Source organism: Coffea eugenioides, chromosome 2 (genome assembly GCF_003713205.1).
Source record: "Coffea eugenioides isolate CCC68of chromosome 2, Ceug_1.0, whole genome shotgun sequence".
Taxonomy (NCBI): Eukaryota; Viridiplantae; Streptophyta; class Magnoliopsida; order Gentianales; family Rubiaceae; genus Coffea; species Coffea eugenioides.
Genome location: NC_040036.1, coordinates 39,144,026 through 39,162,950, shown reverse-complemented (window position 1 = coordinate 39,162,950; position 18,925 = coordinate 39,144,026). Strand labels below are relative to the sequence as shown.

General features: G+C 33.8%; 1 protein-coding gene across 1 annotated transcript; it reads right to left on the bottom strand.

Annotated features, from left to right (window-relative positions):
- Nucleotides 1–6: 6 nt before the first annotated feature.
- Nucleotides 7–5,324, bottom strand: LOC113763350 (beta-glucosidase 11-like). The gene is made up of 12 exons (XM_027307120.1): nucleotides 5,005–5,324; nucleotides 4,803–4,872; nucleotides 4,481–4,536; nucleotides 3,216–3,291; nucleotides 3,053–3,124; nucleotides 2,788–2,875; nucleotides 2,405–2,660; nucleotides 1,424–1,539; nucleotides 1,072–1,292; nucleotides 798–826; nucleotides 630–717; nucleotides 7–131 (listed from the first exon to the last, which is right to left on the bottom strand). Exons 1-12 carry the CDS (start codon nucleotides 5,179–5,181, stop codon nucleotides 37–39), a joined length of 1,344 nt encoding a protein of 447 aa, XP_027162921.1. The 5' UTR covers nucleotides 5,182–5,324; the 3' UTR covers nucleotides 7–36.
- Nucleotides 5,325–18,925: the final 13,601 nt, after the last annotated feature.

Sequence of the window (18,925 nt, the reverse complement as noted above, 5' to 3'; positions counted from 1 at the left end):
GCAGTTGAAGCGACCCTAATTCAATGTTGCACATGCTTACTTTATGGCATCAAGCAAGGTCCTGATATATGAATACATATATTTCACCCTTGATGTGTCGTTTAGTGTTCCATTGCGCTCAGTTCCTTTACCTGTCAAAAACAGTCAAGCCACGAGAATCTGAAACTATTTGCAATCATATTGAACAAGAAAAGAGCAAGAGAAATAAGCTAGATAGTTGCAAACATCTGCTGATTATAAATTCATCAGATGAGAATGCATTTGTGGCAGAGCTCAGCCGGCCAAAAAAGTTGCACAAAGTACAAGAGCACCCTAAACTTAATGCTAGAAACTTAGAGAGCTAAAACCATGCATATATATCCACGAAGAGGAACAAATCCAAAAGGAAATGATAATTCTCAAGCAATATATTTTTAGTGGTGGTATAATTAGGTTCGCAGGTTAAGTGATCAATTCATTTCTCTTTTTTGGTGAAATGACAGATGTAGTACCAATAATGTCTATCGGAGGTAAGCATTTGTCAGAATCAGGTCACTAGTACAGAAACATTTGGAAAATGACCAGAAAAGATACAGGTTAATGCATCCAAGCAAAGGCAGATATGCGTGAGAGAGAGACAGAGAAAGAACCATTTTCATGGACATAAGTAGGTGGATTGGCATATACATTCCTGAGATACTCCAGAATTCCGGATAGACTGGATGATGTATCATCATTCTGTCCCAAACACGATGGTAATTAACACGGGACCGAAAATGAAGAACAGAATATCTTGAAGTAAAACTGTTAATCCCAACCTGATTTTCTGATGCATCTTCTGGCTCAACTAAAGAAAAACAGAAAGATACAGTAATAAGTAAATTTAATCACAATATCTATAGGGAAACAAAAGTCAACATAGAGATATAGATTTTTGAAAGAAGGAGAAGCACTTAGAATTCGGAGTTGAATCCAAGGTTGTAAACTAGTTCTCATAGAACTAATAAACAAGGCTTTGCAAAAGGATTTGATCAGTTGATTCCAGCAAGGAATAAGTACAATGCAAGATCACAGCACATGTGCGACACATACCCAGAGCGCTTAATCCCATATCAGCAACTATGTCCCTGATATTCATATTAAGGCTGCTAGGACTGTCCTTGACGTAGAGTGTTGAATAATGGTTCAGCCCTATAAAGTCAAATGAGCCCTTAAGTAGCCTAGATTCACTCGGAGTAAGTGCTGGAATCTTTGTGCCAGCATTCTTCTTTATGATGTCAGGATAGTCTCCAAACACCATTGGATGGAGAAACCTGCAGTCAAATAGTGGATATACGATAAAGCAAGCTTATATTTTACTTCAAGCAGAAAAATGCAGAAAGCATCTTGCTGCTAACAAGAGATGGTGAAATAGGCACTTATCTACCAAAGATTCACAACTCACCAACCAATGTAAAAATCAATGGCTCTTTGAGTTGCAATTATATCTTCTGTAGCATTAGAATATGGAGAAAACCAAGAAGCATAGATGTTTAGTCCCACAAAACCCCGTTGAGTCGCCTGATATAGAGGTTCAATATCTGTTAATTGACTTCACATCATATGTTTCCAAATATGAAGATCAAAAAGAAACCACTTATATGAATTCTAGACAAAAGCATCAATGTCCTTGGCAGATGCAAGGTGGGAACTCAATGATCAAACTGCATGATACTACACACATTAGTGGGAGTAGAAGCAGGGCGCTTTATTACTAAATTGCCTTTCCATTCTCAGACCTGTTAAGCTGCCCATTTTCCAATCCCCAGAGGTGATCTGAAGCGTGTTTGGTCTCTATTCCAAGCTATTTTTCTATTCTTCCAACTAAACCAAGTCCCAGGAGCACTTGCAATCAATCATTTTGTTTCCCTATGAGACAAATGCAAACTGACTAAATGTTGATAATTTATCTTAGAATAAATCGTGATTTCCTTGATTAAAATCGAAGAGGCGACAGATATGTTTAAGGACAGAATTCTTTCAATGTAAATGACTACACCAGAGCCAGCACATAGCAGAATGACTCCAATTAGCAAGTAGACGAGCATCTAAATATCTGCTTGGACACTTCAAGCCACATTTCCATCCCTATCTCTATAAAAGTGAATCGGAAGATTGACCTACTCTGTAAATTCATCTCTAGTATTTTTCAGTTAACACCACTAACTAATAATAGTTTCCATCTATGATTACTTATTAACCACAGTGCCACCTCTGTACATGCAGAGATGTATATGGTTGGACATGGACTATGAGTTTATCAAAAACGATAGTTCATTAGGATCAATGTGACAAAAATCATATTTCAATCGCAGTTGTAGAGCTTTCAAGATACTGATTGCTGTTTATGTGAAAAAAATTATGAAATAGGATATCATAGTAATACCTTATGCTTTTTGTAGTATAGCTTCACAGCAGATGAATGTGCCAGCAACATGTTGTGACCAGCAATATATGGCTCAGTTATGGAATTACCCTCAGAGCAGTTCAGTCCAAATGGAAAAGAGCAGCGCCCTGGGGGTCCGATTCCATTATCATAACCACAAATGGAAAATATATTACCCTCATTTATGGTAGTCCAATACAGAACCCTGTCTCCAAATTCCTTGAAGCACACATCAGCATAGGCGGTAAAGTCGTTCCTGAAATAATAAACAAATAAGTGTTTAGATCTGATACCATAAATAAGCATCTATGCTTTACAATATAAATCATATATAAAACAAGCTTAAATGTGAATGGATCAAAGTACAAATATTAAATACTTACACTATCTTCCGACTGAGCCATCCCCCATATTCATCTTCAAGAACTTGAGGGGTATCAAAGTGAAAAAGCGTGACATGTGGCTGAATTCCTATGCGTTGGTCCAACAGTAAAGTCGCATTAAGATGGAAAGAAATTTGAATAGATTGTACAGCATTTTGGAAGTTTATCTCCATGTTCTTGGGAAGATAAAGATTTGTCAATATGATGTCATTATCCATGAGCGGATTCCCTAGAAGTGCTTAATCATTGTACAGGATAAGCTTACCATGCATTAGGAGTTCATTAATAAGATTGTTGTAATATTCTAAACCTTTGGGGTTGACACGGCCTCTTCCATCTGAAAAGAGAAATTATAAAACAAGGTATCAGAAGAAAGAAATAAAGTGTGCAGTGGTCTTGTATAGGTAGTACAGTAGAACTCAACATACCAGGAATAAGTCTTGACCAGGAAATAGAGAATCTGTAAGCCTCCAGACCTGTGTCTACCATGTGTTGAACATCTTCCTGAAACAGATATATTCCTAAAGTGAACTGCATCCTTATGTTAACAAGATAATGAATGATTTTATCACTTAATATCCACAAAAATTTTTATACCATTAAGAAGATTCAAGTAGCAGGCTACTGAGATCCACGTAACTAACAATGTAACACCTTTCAACCAGCAAATACATTTAAGTACCAGTCTAACGGGGCAGAATTCGGTAATACTGCAGGATGTTCGAGATACATATGGATGGAATCAGGAATAGCCGAGGCATGAACATTTAGTGTGATAATAATGATGATAATGGTAGCAGGTTGTTTTGTTTTGCTTAACGAGTTTGTCTTTGGTTGAATAGAGCAACGTCCAGCTATGCTGCTGCTCACTGTTGCATTGCTTCTTAGTAAAACAACTATATAATGCCCTAAAAGAATTGTTATCAGAAAAGAGAACAGGTTGCATTTGTAATTGTACGTACAAACTACAAAGTTGACATTCAGATGCTTCATCTGCTTGGGATAATAGTGAATATAAAAGGACACTGTTCACCAACCAAGTCACAAAGTTGAGAACTACTTTAGATTCCTTTGTTCAGCTTTGGTAGGAAGAGGTGGAAAGAAGAGAGATAAGAATTTGATTCAATATCTGATATTATCAGCAATTAATTTTGGTGTATATGAAGCATAAAAGTATATCTCATTTTTTCTGGTTTTAAGTGTAACAATCTGCTGCCAATTAAAAAGTTTAAATAGCTTAACTTAAAGCTTCTATGCTCAAATATTAACCATTAGAAAAACGGATTTCATAGAAGACCAATTACTTTCCACTACTATAAAAAATCAAAAGATGGGCAGGCTAACAAACATCTAATCATCAACTAAGTCTCATATTTGGGGGATCAGATGCCACAGCCATTGGTCTTTCCAACTGCTCAGGACAATGTAGAAACTAACACAACAAAGGAAGTCGATACTAAGAAAACAAGTAAAGATACTAACTATAAACATGTACACCTGCACAATTCACCCATGTGTCTCTCAGCAATAGAATATTTTCAATCTCCACCTCACATAATTCATTTTAGGAGATAATTTCCACTAATTGTCAGCAGAGCTATTTAGGAACACCATTAGATGAAGTTAGATTTGCTATTGAAGTTCCAATGCCACCACTAGGCCAGAAAGCCTAAAACATGACTGAAATGTTTACCTTGTATTTGTGATACTGATCACAAGCTATGTCTCCGGAGGCTCCATGAGAAAGCCCTGAACATTTTATTGGTGATTAAAGCCTAAGTTACAAATTAACAAAACAATAAATAAACTTTAAAAAATACAAAATTTGAGTTTTTCTGATTAACTTCTGCCAACTCGTCTCAGTATACCTAATTTTCGTCCAACTCACCATTTGAAGCCCAGTCATTTCTCTTAACACTTAATTTTTTTCTTTTTCAAAAAAGCTAACACCTAAAACCTATGACTATTGGTACCCAATAGTCATACCCAAAAAATTTATTTTTCGACAAACTTACCCTTATTGGCATAAACGAAGGTATCCCAAATGCTAGGCGTCCTTCCATCTTCACGGGCAGCCCCCTCTACCTATACATATGCATATGATTATCATGTTACCGTATTCATGTTATTCATTATACACTATAACTACTAATCCTGTTCCAGAAAAAGAACTAGGTGTGAAGGAATTAAATCAAATGAAACGGAGAAACCACTGACTTGAAATGCTGAACTGCCGGCACCAAAGATAAAGTCAACTGGGAAGTCTGATCTTGTAAAATTCTCCACTCTGGCTATTGCCATTACAGCCAGAAGTTGCAACAGCATTAGCAACATTAGCAGTATAATCAGAGGAGCAGAAGAATCCATAAGACTCCTCTGTTTCTGTTTCCACATGGTGTCTAAGTTTACACTCCACAGAGCTAGTATGGAGGAGTTGTTACCTTGTCAACTCTCTGGTTTCTAAGAACTGAAGGAAAATATTTTAGTTGCACAAGCTCCCGGATCTGCATGGACACCAAGGAAACACAGTTCCTGTGCTCAGCTGCCCACTTAAATAGTTAAATTTTTGGAGATTTAACAAATTGGACGTGCCGCAAATTTTGAAGCTCTTTTTTTTTTATTTTTTATGACAACTCAATAGTATGGGTGGGTTTAACTTTAATCACCGTTATGAGTCAAGATATTTGTCTGGAAATTATATGTCGTGTATAGAAATTTACACATGATTTTTTTGTAAGAAATTATTTCATGTTTATCAAGTAAATCAATTTGTGCTAGTTCAATTTTAAATCTCTAAAACTGACGTAATGTATAGTTGTTCTGCGGTGTGCCCCTTGCTGCCCTTAGGGCAGCTCCAATGGGGGTGTAATGGGGAGCCATTACACCGCTCCATGACACGGCTCGCCATTGGAGCCAGTGTCATGGAGATTACACGCATCACATGTATGATGCGTGTAATCCATTGAATGTGGTCCCTATGGCAACGGTAAAATTCCAGCTCAAAGCACATTTAACATTTCCAACGGTTATATCCAACGGCACTATTTTTAGAATTCTATATAAACACACAACACTTTGTCCTAAAACATATCCCAATATTCTACTCTATTATTTCTTTTATTCTCTCACACACTTCTATTCTCTCACTCATTTAATTCATTTTTTGTGATTATGGATGAAAATTGGAGTAGTTTTACAAATATGTTAAATGCTCTAAATATAGAAAATTCTTCATCCTCACAAAATCAAAACCTCCAAAATATTATGTTATGGAGTTCAACTAATTACATTCCGAATTATTAATTAAGTATGGATTATTATGATATCTTCGCATTTGAAGTATCAAATATTTGTTTAATTTCCTACATAATTATTTTTAAAAAAATAACAATATATTATTTTTGAAACATAGAAAAAGATATATTATTCAAACTTAAAAATTAATAATATCATTTTTAGAAAATAAAAAAATTCAAAATGTACAAAATTTAACGAAAGTTAGTACTTTATTTTTTAAAAATAACAAAATTAGTTTTAAAAATTACTTTATTTATTTATGGGATATGAGTTATGCATTATTAAAATAAATATTTGATTAATTGTGGACCCATGCTATTACACCTTGTGGAGTGTAATCCATTGTGAGTGAAAGTGTAATAAAAGAGGAGAAAGTGGAATGCTGACGTGGCATGTGGATTATACTCCACAAAGTGTAATAGCATTGTGGATGCTCTTAGGGTGCATTGATGGGGTAGGTAGTGCTTTGCCAACAAAAGTTTAAAATTTCTGACACGTAATTTGTAAGCAAAATACATGATGTCCATGAGGTTTCATCTGCGGTGGAAAGCTGAGTCATCTGTCCATGGTGGGAAGAACAAAGGAAATGAGGACAACACATCACTGTGGAGCCAAACAAAGGGGCGACATGAAAAAGAGATACCGGAGACCGGATAGAACAATGTGCCAATGATAGTCAAAAAACAAGAGTGCATTTTCTCGAAAGACAAATTGCAAAATCCACCTGTTGCCTAGCTGATCCCAGTTGTTGTCCGGGTTCAAATGCATGTTCATCTCCACTCCTCACCCGAGCTGCGCTGACCTATTAAAATTTACTTGTCTGACACCATTTTTTAAATATTGCCTCCATGCTCACTCCTGATCACCAATTTGGGAAATTTATTCAATATGCCTTTTGCTTTACACAAAAGAGTATTTAAATTTTTTTTTTTATTATTTCAAGTTAGGGGGTGGTACTTATCCATTATAAATAAATTTTTTAAAATTAACGGTTATGTATATCCAATAATGGAGTTCAATTATTTCTCAATCTATGCAATATTCAATAAAAGATTTTGGGGGACTAGTAGTTGCCGCCTTCTCAAATGAAAATTTGGAGTTTGGTAGTTGCGGGTTAGATCGAAATTTTTTTTTTAAATGTTGACGCCTTTAGATTGAAAATTCGGACTCTAAACTGAAAATTTCGAATTTAAATGATGGCGCCTTTAAATTAAAACTTTGTATTCTAAATTCTAGAGCCTTAGGATTGTTTGACTTATCATCAGCATATGTATATATACACACACACACTTGCTTATATATACATGTTAGTTTATCCTACTCTCGCATGACATTTTGTATATAAATCACATAATCTTAGAGAAATGGAAAATGAAATGAGAGAAGTATTTCATGAAGCAAAAAAGTTATTAATTGCATCAGAATTTCCAGATTCCCTCGACTAGGAAGACATGGTATATGAATAACTGACGAAAGCAATAAGTTGTTAGTATTATGAATAAATATTTAATTAGAAATTGCATGAAAATTAGATTTTGCTTATGCATATAAAAAATTTAATAGGAAAGGGGTAGGATTTAAGAAATAGTGGGTGGACAGAGGAATTTGAATCTAAGATCTGTAATTCTTGGGTCTCAACCTTATGGTCCTTATCTGCCTATTATGCATTTTATGATAAATTATCATACATGCACTACCATCTGATCTAAAATGAGAAAAAAAAAAAAAAAAGGTTCCTGTATATTGTTTAAACATAAGTAATAATATTTTATTCAAATAAAAAATTAAAGACATATTATTTTAGTAAATAAATTTTTTATCCAAATCAAAAAGAAAAGACCCAATGAAAATTTGTACCATAATATAAATGGTAATTGTGACGAGTTTCAGTTGATGAAATATTACAAGAGTTAAAATGGATTTGTGTATTAACATGAGAAATCATTTACACAACAATTGAAAAGGTTCCTTAATTTTCAAAATTAAATAAGAAGAAAAAAAGAGAAGGGGAAAAGTAAAAGAAAACAGAGTAACAATAAATGTGTCTAACAAATTTTAAAAATACTTAGTGGATTTACTTAACCCATGAATAGTTGAGTTTTAATATGCATTTAGATTTAAATGAGTCATTCGAGTCCACGGACTCAAAACTCACTGAGATTAGAATTCAATTTAAATTTTGAACATGTGATACATGACATGTAATCTAAATTTGAATTTAATTTGAAAATTTGTACATGTGATGCATCCACGCGACTAGTATATCTATTATTAGTAGAGGAAAGATTTGACCATTTCTATACCATCTATATCTTTATTTTCCTGTTTCCCAGTCTACATGCGAAGATGCCTTTGCTTTTTTGTGATGTTTTGCTTTGGTTTTCCAAAATATCTTGAAATTCTAGGGCTTAAGAGATGGTCATTTAGTGGTTTTTTTTTGTATCTTGACTGGTTGTATTCTTTTTATTTTTCAGGGGATTTTTCTTCAACAGCTTCAACAACAGGGTGCAACACCATCTGGGACGAACGACCCTATGATGGTGGTGTCTGCTCTCGCGGGCTGATGCAATATCTATACCATCAGCGTCAAAGACCTGCAGTGAGTATAAATGTGGTTTTCTTGCAAAAATACTTCGTGATCCTCTGTACTACCTGGCTTCCCTATCCTTCAAGATTCATGGATAATGTAACTAGAATGTATGTTTTGAGGAATAAAGAATGTACGAGTTTCATAAGAGTCTGGTCTAATTAGTTTTTTGGCTTGGATTGGTATTCTATAAGAGCTTTATTTTGCAGGATAATAGCATTGCTTATTGGAGGAAGTTCGTTTCAGAATATTAGTCTCCCCGTGCTAAAAAGAGGTGGTGTTTGTCTCTATATGACAATGTTGGGCACCATACGTTATGGGTATTTCCCCAGGTAGCCATGGTACTTAGTTTATCTGTGTAACTTGCTTTTTTCAAAACTATTCTGTGACTTGAGTTGTGTGTGAAAAAGATTATTGCAAATTCGTTTGTTCAAATTCCTTGTCAAAATATGCAGGTTGATTAGTAATGTTATGGTGTGCTTTCATATCTAGATTGCGGTATCCTTGTGGATCTCTTGGAACATATAATTTTGTAAAGTTTAAGTGGAAAGCACCCTTTCCCAATTGGAGTATGTAAATCATGATTATTTGGGGATGTGAATTTTGTTCCTCATAATTGGTATTTGTTATTAAGATCCTGCCGATTGCTCTCCTCTTTGAGGAAAAAGTTAAAACCAAAATGGAATAGTCAAAAAGCTACCTGTGGCATCCCAGATTATTATGCTAATTGTTTCCATTTCTTTCTATTTGTCAGGATGCATGGCAATGTGATATTTGTGGTTCAAAATCTGGAAGAGGTTTTGGTAAGTTCGGCAGGGAATCCCTTAGATATATCATTGACATTCCATCCTTGGTATGCCTTTATATTTTCTTATTTTGGTTAAAAACTGCCCACCTCCTCTCATTTGGCCATTTAGGGGATAAAAAGGAATTGTCTAGAATACAATTCTGGGGTTTCAATATGTTAATTGATACCACTACCTCAAGAATGTGAGCCTTCCCCTGAATTTTCTTGAAAAGGAAAGAAAATAAAAAGCCATTCTTTTTTCCCTTTTATTTCCTAAGGTTTTTTTCCTTAATTTGAACTAGGACCTACTTATTTTTATAAATTTGTATGGACCATCTGATCATTTTCATTTATTTCCCTTTATTTACTATTGGTATTGTTATAAATTGAGTGCTTAAACTTTACTATTGCAAGTTTGACTGTAACAATCCTAATAGCTATATTAGCAGCAACAGTAATCCCAGAAAGAAAGATAGATTATTTCAAGTAATGCCACCATCGAGCAACAGTTACTTTTTTCCCCTTTTTTCCCAAATCATTGGTTTTATGTGTTAAATTTATTTTTTATTTATAAAGTTTAAATTGCCAAATTATCTTGAGGATGTTTTTTGTAATTATGAATTTGTCTATAATACTGGAAGCTGGTAATATGTTATTTCACTTTTTTTTTTTTTGTTAGAAAAATATGAAAGTGATCTATTTGGAAAAGTCGGTATAGATTCTAATGAGGCCTTTGTGAAACTATAGTGGAACCTATTTCCTTTTTTGTAAATTCTTAACGCTTACGGTAAGTGTTAGGGTAATTGGTATAAAAGATATGATTTGAAAGCTATATATTTGTTAATGAATATTGATAAGATGAAACTTTTGAAGCAAGTTTAAGGGATAATCCTGAATCCTGTGAAATACTTTTCTGTCTTCCTGTAATCTTGTGTAATTTTTTAATTAAGAAACTAATGTTTTTGCAGGTTGAATGCTTAACTGGGTTTGAAGGTTTTTCTAAGAGTCTTTGTTGTAACTATTTGGGTTGATTTTCTGAGTTCTAATGTTTGGATTTTTGGTTGGTGGTAGTGATACTTGGGAATGCATTTCATGAGAAAGAATCACCTAGATTTAGGTTTGTCTCTTTATGTATTTCTTCTCTGTTTGAACAATCTATTCCAGTTCTTCCTTATCCAGTTAGCTTCTTGTTTTATTTTTAATACTTGTGTTGCCTTTCTTTCTGTTGTAGATATGAAGCGATTGTAGAGTTGTAAATCACCCTTTTGCCCTACAAACACTTATTTGATGGCTCCAAACAGATTCAAGCACCACACTTAAGTTCAGACAGCCTAGAGGCAATATTAGTTTCTCCACGAATGGCTTTGCCATCATGTACCTTTATATTCTTTTTTACAGCATAAAAAATCCTAAACTTTAAAATGAATATGGTTATGCATGCATGTAGTCTTCTATTCCATGCTTCTACTTTATCTAGAATACCTTGAACATTATTTAACCTTCCTTCTGTTTATTTTTGTTATAGATCTTCCTCTGCTAGCATGCTTGTTTTCTTTATTTCACCAATTTGGAGATGAGAAAATTTGGGAAAGATGCTCTTACTTCTGTGTGGTTTGCTTACTTCTTTTTCCTGAGATTTTAGTAGCTTGGCTTTTCTAAAATACATTTGAAATTAATGTAGTGACTGTAAGTCTTATAGGGGAGATCTTTCTTTGTTTCTCTTCCTGCAATAACTATTCAAATGTTTTAAGCATTGTTCTCCTTTGGCTGATATTTTTCCTTTTGTTTGTTTGAACTTATGGTTTTTTATAAATTGTGAAGCATAATTTTTAATATTTTTGGTTTTGTTTCTCTATATTTTGAAGTTGTGGTTGGTTTGTCGAAGGGAAGTTGCGCATACCTAAGGGCGAGGGCAACACCATTGTTGGCTTTGAACAAGTGCTGATGGAGATTGCTCACATTCATGAGAAGATTAATCGCTTTACTTAGGTGGTAGTTTTGCTCTACCTTATGTTTTCATGAAAATCGCAATTAAGAACTTAAAAAGTGTTTGAGGTTGTTGGCTGCAACATATTGGTCTTGTCATTTTCCTCTTTTTAACCGGTACAGTTGATATCAGAATTGAATGATGCATTCTAACTTGTGGGACTGATGAATCTACAGAGGATGAAAGTTTTGCAAATTAGCTCTGTTATCTTACATTTTGGAGTTTAATCCAGAGTTGAACAATGTTACATTAGGTTTTTAGACAGCAGAATTTAGACAGCAGAATCTATATTCATTATGAGGCTTGATATTTGATTTGATTTATGCATGTGGCTATGCTAATTATGTCCCATTTGCTAAGGTATTAAACATCTATTGTTAATTTCAAAAGTTTTTTCATGTACTAATTCAGAACAATTGTTCTTGATGTTTCTTGTTACTGAAAAGATATAAAACTTTTGTGAATTTAGATATTGTACTTTTACTTCTGCACGAGTTCAATTTTTTGCATATCTTTTAACTAGAAAGTAAAGAAAATTTAACCTGTATACTGCAGTCATGTGGCATAAATAGGCACCCTTAGTATCGTTTTTGTTTAGTTTTTGAGCATTAGGATGCTGGTCTCATCATTCTATGTGGCAGGTTGGGGACAGTGGATCTGCATTTTAGGGGTTTGGTTATAGAGATTGGTAAATGCATCAAGTCAGAAATGCAGGACCATTGAGAACATCTTTTAATTGACCATGGCACCACCAAGATCAAGTTGATAGAGTTGACGACTTATTGCCTTTGCTTAAGTTTCACTTTTGACTCTAAATTCCAGTAAATTAAGGTCATGAATTTTGCATCTAAGAGGTCTAATGGGTTAGTAGCATTCTTCACTATCAGTGCTTTGAGCATTTGCTTGCAATTAGTGATATAGTGCTCCGGATAATAGTATTGAAAGATTGGAAGACAGCATTATTGTTGCATATTTGTCTTCTTATTGATTATTATTGAATTTATGCTAAGTTTTGTGCTAATTTTTGACCATGTACGAGAGATTTCTGTCCCTTGCTTGCTCACTGATAGGAGAGCTTTTGATATGGCTAGCCATCCAGACTATGGAGTCTCCGGTTGTGGTTGCTTTGGAGAATTTAGAGACTTTGGTTGGGGTTGCTTTGCAGACATGCCAGTGTCACGGTTTTTTCAATTGGAAAAGAAAATATAGATGGTTTTAGAAAAGAATAGCACAAACAAGTATAATATTTGGATGATGGCCGGGATAAATATATTTTCAAATGGCAAATCCTTTTGTTTGATCCTGATTTAAGAAAACTATATGCTCGTGACAAAAGTTGCTTTAGGGATTAGGTTTTTATTCTCAAAACATACTATTTCATTATACTTTTGGTTTATAATGTCTGTATCAAATTCACAATGCTTTGCTACAGTGACTTGCATGAAGAACAAATATGTATATACTATAGATAAAGATGTACAGACATAGAAACATTGACGAGTGCTTTTATAATTTATGTTTAATTGGGCATGTAATGTTCAGTTGCTAGCGCGCATCTTGTGTATAAACTTCTTCCTGTATCTATATTTCAACAAGTTATAATTTGCATGTCCTTGCATTCAACTTGAACAGTTTAGCCTTCAGGTCATTTCAGGCTCCTGCTGGTGCCATTGACTCTTGTGCTGACCATCTTTGTGTTTTGGCATGTTTATCTTATTCTGCAAAACAAGACCACAATAGAGGTTTGCATTGGTGGTGATAGTAATTTTTTTTCATCTATCTGGCATCTGATCAAGTCTGATGACCACTTCCTACCTTTTTTACCGTGCAGTACCATGAAGGTGTGAGAGCTATGTGGCTTGCTGAAAAAGGAGGTTATCTACATTCACATCCATATGATCTTGATGCTTATGAGAATATGATATCAATAAGTTGTTTCTCTCTTCGCTTGTTCTTAGTAGCAAATCAGAGAGCCTAGAGTAGGCACTTCATTTGGCTGATCAAATTAGGCTTTTTGTGCATAGAAGTTTACTAACTAATACTGTAGATATCATGGTACAACATGCTCTCCGAGATATGGTCTTAGCTTTCTAGGCATTTATACGTGATTTACTTGACTTTCAGGTTTTAGGACCAAATATCTTTTGCTGGGTATATCCCACCTCAGAGCAGATTGGTTCTGACCTTCGTTTCCACGTGGGAGTTGATAAGTTAGCAGGGATATCATTTTAGACGTATATAGAGCTTGGAGTTTCAATGATTTTGTACTGCTGGTAGTATTGGAGGAAAGGCAGCAGGTCCTATATCATTCATTGATGATAATCAAATTTTGGTGCACGCGTGCTTTCTTTTTGGAAATACAACCATTAAAAAAAAGTTTGTCTTGTGTAGCTCCTCCATACACTCCACGTTGTTGCAGAAGTAGTCAATGTTGACTAGACTTCTGAAGCAGTCAGATGTAAAATAGGACCCTCCTTCTTATAACTCTTTTTTTTTAAAAAAAGTACAGTCCCCATACAATCATGTACAAATGACAGAGTTCCAGGCTAACTCACAGCAACTTCAAGTAGAAGAGATAGGCCAAAAATTGTAACTTAAAGATGTTGTAATGTTGTGACTCTCAGGAAGTGTATGAACCATAATTGATTTAATTGATGTTTTGATTGAATTTGTTGCAAAATTTAGGTCCCGACTCTGAAATTGGAGAGTTTTATATGGGGCTTCCATTTTCCTTTGTTTGATGAGCATCTGAAATGTGATTGATGAATGCATTATTACTAGGAGGCATAAACCGCGCGATGCGCATTGGAATGAATAAAAAACATGCCCAATTAAACATAGATTCATGAAATAAGAATGTTTGGTGGATAATAACCTTTATAGTTTATCAAGAATAAATATTCTTTAGGAGACTTGAGATCCTTGGTCTCATATTTGTCTTTAGCTAGCATTTTATCTAGAAGAGATGACCGTTGGCGAGTATTCTTCTCAGGAGTTGTCATGGCCGCAACAACAGGATAGTTTATCAAAAAGGGCCTTGTCAAAAAGAGCAGCCTTTATGGGTGAAGCCAATGCCTTTAACAACTTCCCAGTCCTACAACCTCCCTGTTTAAGATAGTTTCTTGGCACTCCACCAGATTTTCTAAAGCTACTACAATCTCCCAGTCCTGCAAATACAAAGCAACAAAGGAAATTCATTTAAGATAGTTTCTTGGCACTCCGCCAGATTTTTTAAAGCTACTACAATCTCCCAGTCCTGCAAATACAAAGCAACAAAGGAAATTCATAAATCACGATATTTTCCGATTTATTAGTAGGAGAGAAATGACTGTGAGTAAAGAATTATGCCACCATCAATGAATTACGGAAAGATCTGAAAACAGTTCAACAATCTTAGAACTCTTTGCATCAGCGAGATATTCCTTTATATTTCACAATTTTAGAACTCTTTTATTATTATCCAATTCAACTAAAGAAAAATTCAAAAACTGTACCCATATCATTTTAATTTCATTGTTCAACTCGGTTAACTCATAGTCAACTAATATGAGAATTCAATCGCTTTTTTTTTTCAAGCTACTATAATCACAATTGGATCAATATTGCTATATATAATGAAAATGCCTTCAAATTTAGCTTAGTATTTCCCTTTTTGTCCTGTGAAGCATAATATATACTTGTGGTCACAATCTATGTTTCCACACTTCATGAAAAATAGTAAACTTGATTCTCATGTTAAACAAGAAATGGAGTGAGATAAAAGAAGAATTTCCCAAGTTCCAACAAAAGTAGTTCTAAATCTTGACAGTACTTTTTCTCTCTTATGAAGTACGATATATTCAAATCATCACATCCTATGCTTCTGCACTTCATGAAAATGTTGAACTTTATTCTCATCCTAAACGAGTAATAAATATTAATTAAAAAAGTATTAGCTTTAAATCCTAGCAGTACCTCTCTATAAATGTAAATAAATATTCGTACTATTTTTGTGAAATGATTTTGCCGTCTACTTATTCATGTATATTTATGCTTAGCTGTGTACACAAATTATTAACCAACAAACATTTTTGTTCCATGAATCCACATGCTTAAGGGGGCATATTTTATATTTATCCCAACGCGCAACGCGCGTTTTATGCCTCCTAGTTACTATACTAAAAGTGGGAGTTCGGATTGCTACAGTGAAAATGGGCCGGTTATATTGTAATTGTTGTGCCTTTGAGGGGCGTTTTGGTCTTTCGGTATTGGATGGCAATGGCTTTGCTGGAAATTCACATCTGTCCGCGTGGCTCTCTTGGTCAGCAATTTCCTCTTCATGTGATTAGCATTAGCCTTAGTGGTGCTTCATATTTCGGTAATGCCATTTGCTGTTTCTCTCTTACTCAGGACACCGGAAGATGCATGCTATAGTATTGTGGTTCCTTTGTAATTTATTTGTTCTTTGTACCTCTTTTGTTTGAGTCATTGTTGCCCCTTGTGATCCGGAGAGGTGGGCCATCTTAGCTATTTATGAGTATTAGTTTAGCCTTAGGTGTTTGCCATATTTTCCAATCATGCCATTTATTTTTCCCTTCATTCAACATGTATGTTATATTTGCTTGGTTGTTTTGTAATTTTGTTATTTTTTGACCCTAATTTTTGTTGACTTATTGTTCTCTTTTGTGGACAACACAGATAGATGTCCGCGTGGGGCTCTTGGATGGGAACATTTTGGCGGTCAGCAATTCCTCTCGTTCAGTTCTTGGTTCTGTTCTTGGTTTTCAGCAAGTATAGAGGGATCCCCGTGTAAACATTTTTTTTTTTTTTTTGCAAAAGGACAAACTTTCTTCATAAAAAAATTATGCAATTTAAGAAATGGATTATAATTTTTGAACTTTTACAATAGTCCCAATTTTTTCTTTCAAGTATGAAAAAATGATTCTAAAAATACAAATTTTCTAATTTTAAACACGAGTTTGTCACCCCATTTCTAAAATAGATCCATCCTTTATTTCTTAGCATTTTATTTCAATCTATCCTTAAACACAAGTCGATTTGGAATTCACCATTTAAAGATTCCAACTATCTCTTGGTTTTGAATACCATTTTTATTAAAAAAGAAAAAGAAACAGAGAAACTCACCTATTTTAGCACATGATTTAAGAATACAAAATAACCTATAATTTTGCAACTTATGATACAGATTACAACCAAAAAAAAATCCTCAACCAAGTTACCGAAAGAATCATCAAATGAGTAAGAATTATAGATCCAAAGAACCTAGAAAATAGAAATGAAAAACCTTTAACTCAAGAAATCGTTAGATATTGTATATATCTAAGCCATTATCTTAGTGAAAATTCAAAGAGATTCTTCCATGCTTGTCGTACTCACCACATAAAGTGCTGCCTCCTATACAAATTATCAAATCCAAAATCATCAAAATCTACAAAAATAAACAAAGAATAGACAACCAAAAGAGGGGAAGAAAGAAAGAAAAATAAGAAAATATGTATATTTACCCCTGCAAGTTGAAGTCATTCAATATTAAGAGTCCAAGACTCATTTTCAATAGATGATGTCTTGTCTAAAGAAACCATTGTTGCTCCCTTCATTCTTGAATACTTTTAATGTATCAATCAAACAATCATCTGAATTGCAACAAACAAAAAAGGTTCCAATATGAAATCTTGATTAGGAGAAATGATAGTATATATAAACCGAGCTCATGGTGGGATAGAGTTGAATAAAAATTATATGTCATGCATCCAGACCTATTAATGTAAAAATAAAAAAAAAACCATTGAATATACAAAAAAATTTAATTTAATTTTACATTGGTCTAAAAATATTTTTAAATATGTTTGAAAGCTCATTGAAGTATAGCAAACAATAGAAAATGATAAACCCATTTTATAATGTTAGGCATTATTTAGTGATTAATGCTACATTAAAAAAGTTAGATAACCATGCCTTATAATTCTACCTAATTTTAGTCATTACTTACTGATTAATGCTACATTAAGAATGTTAGATAACCTAATTTCAAGGTCTTATTTATCAGTGCAATTAGGAAAAAATACACACTCACACACATGACGACTGTTAGATCGTTGATAATTTATTGCAGATATGAAATACTAATATATCGTATCGATATCTCATATTAAGTCAATTAGTAGTCCAAGTCCAGTAGGTACAAAAATCTCTTCAACTTCATAAATAAATTGAGTAAACGAATAACGATAATAACTAATTTACCTAAAGTTAAATTCCCCATAATTACTATCACCCATCATATATTTAATATATAACTATTTTATATTAATTCACTTGTCTTCATTTTAACTTGTTCAACACAGACCCAGGGCATCCTCACGCATCGCGTGAGGGTGAAAAAACTAGTAAATTATAAAGTCAAAGGATGGAAGCACTAGTGTCGTGTCAACACACATTTAATATTTTCTAAACTTTCATTTATATCCTTAGAGTATTTAATTATTTTCTCTCAAATAAAAAATTATGGCTTCAAGGGTAGGGATGTAATCGAGCCAAGTCAAGCTCGAGTATTGCTATACTCGAGCTCGACTCTACTCATATGTACCTAGGCTCAAGCTTAACCGAGTCCAAAAAATCGATACTCGAGGCTTGACTCGATGAACTCCCTTTAAGCTCGAGACTCGACTCGATAAGGCTCGACTTTTAGGCAAGCCTTATCAAGTCGAGTCTAATCAAGCTTTTTGACTTGACTCGAAAAATGTACACTTGTAAATTCAGTATAAATTATACCCATAACGGTCATTTCATAATTATTATACATATATATTATTTAAATTATATATATTAATTAAATATATCCGGCTCAACTAGCTACTCGTCGAGCCACAAGCTGCAGATTCCTGACTCAAACTCGACTCGAAAGTATATTCGAGTAGCTCGAGACTCGACTCGAACTCGATTTGACCGAGTTCAATCCATGTAGTTGACCGAGTTACTCGCGAGCTACTCGATAGTGGATCGGCTCGCTTACATCCCTATTCAAGGGTAGCTTTGTTAATTAGTTAGTTACATACCCTTCTATTTTCTATTTTTAAATAAGAACTTAATTTATGTTAGTAATTATCCAATTGAAATCAAGTACCAAATAACAAAACACTATAAAAAATTACCATATCATAAATATCCATTACAGAAACTAATTTTCATAAAAGTAAATCTTATATACACTGATCTTTAAAATGACCTTTAAAATTTTCACAAATGACCTTTAAAACCTCTATAAATTAGTACTCGATGAGTTAATAACTTCTATTAAATAATAATTTTTTGATTTCGACTTGGTTAACGAGTTAAATTAATAATTTTGATAAAATAATAAAATAATAATTTTTTGAAAATCCTATATAACCGTTTGATTCTATTCATATCATAAATTAATAATGACTCTTACTGTCCTGTTTGGGACATTCTTTATTCATTTGACTACCCAACCCAATTT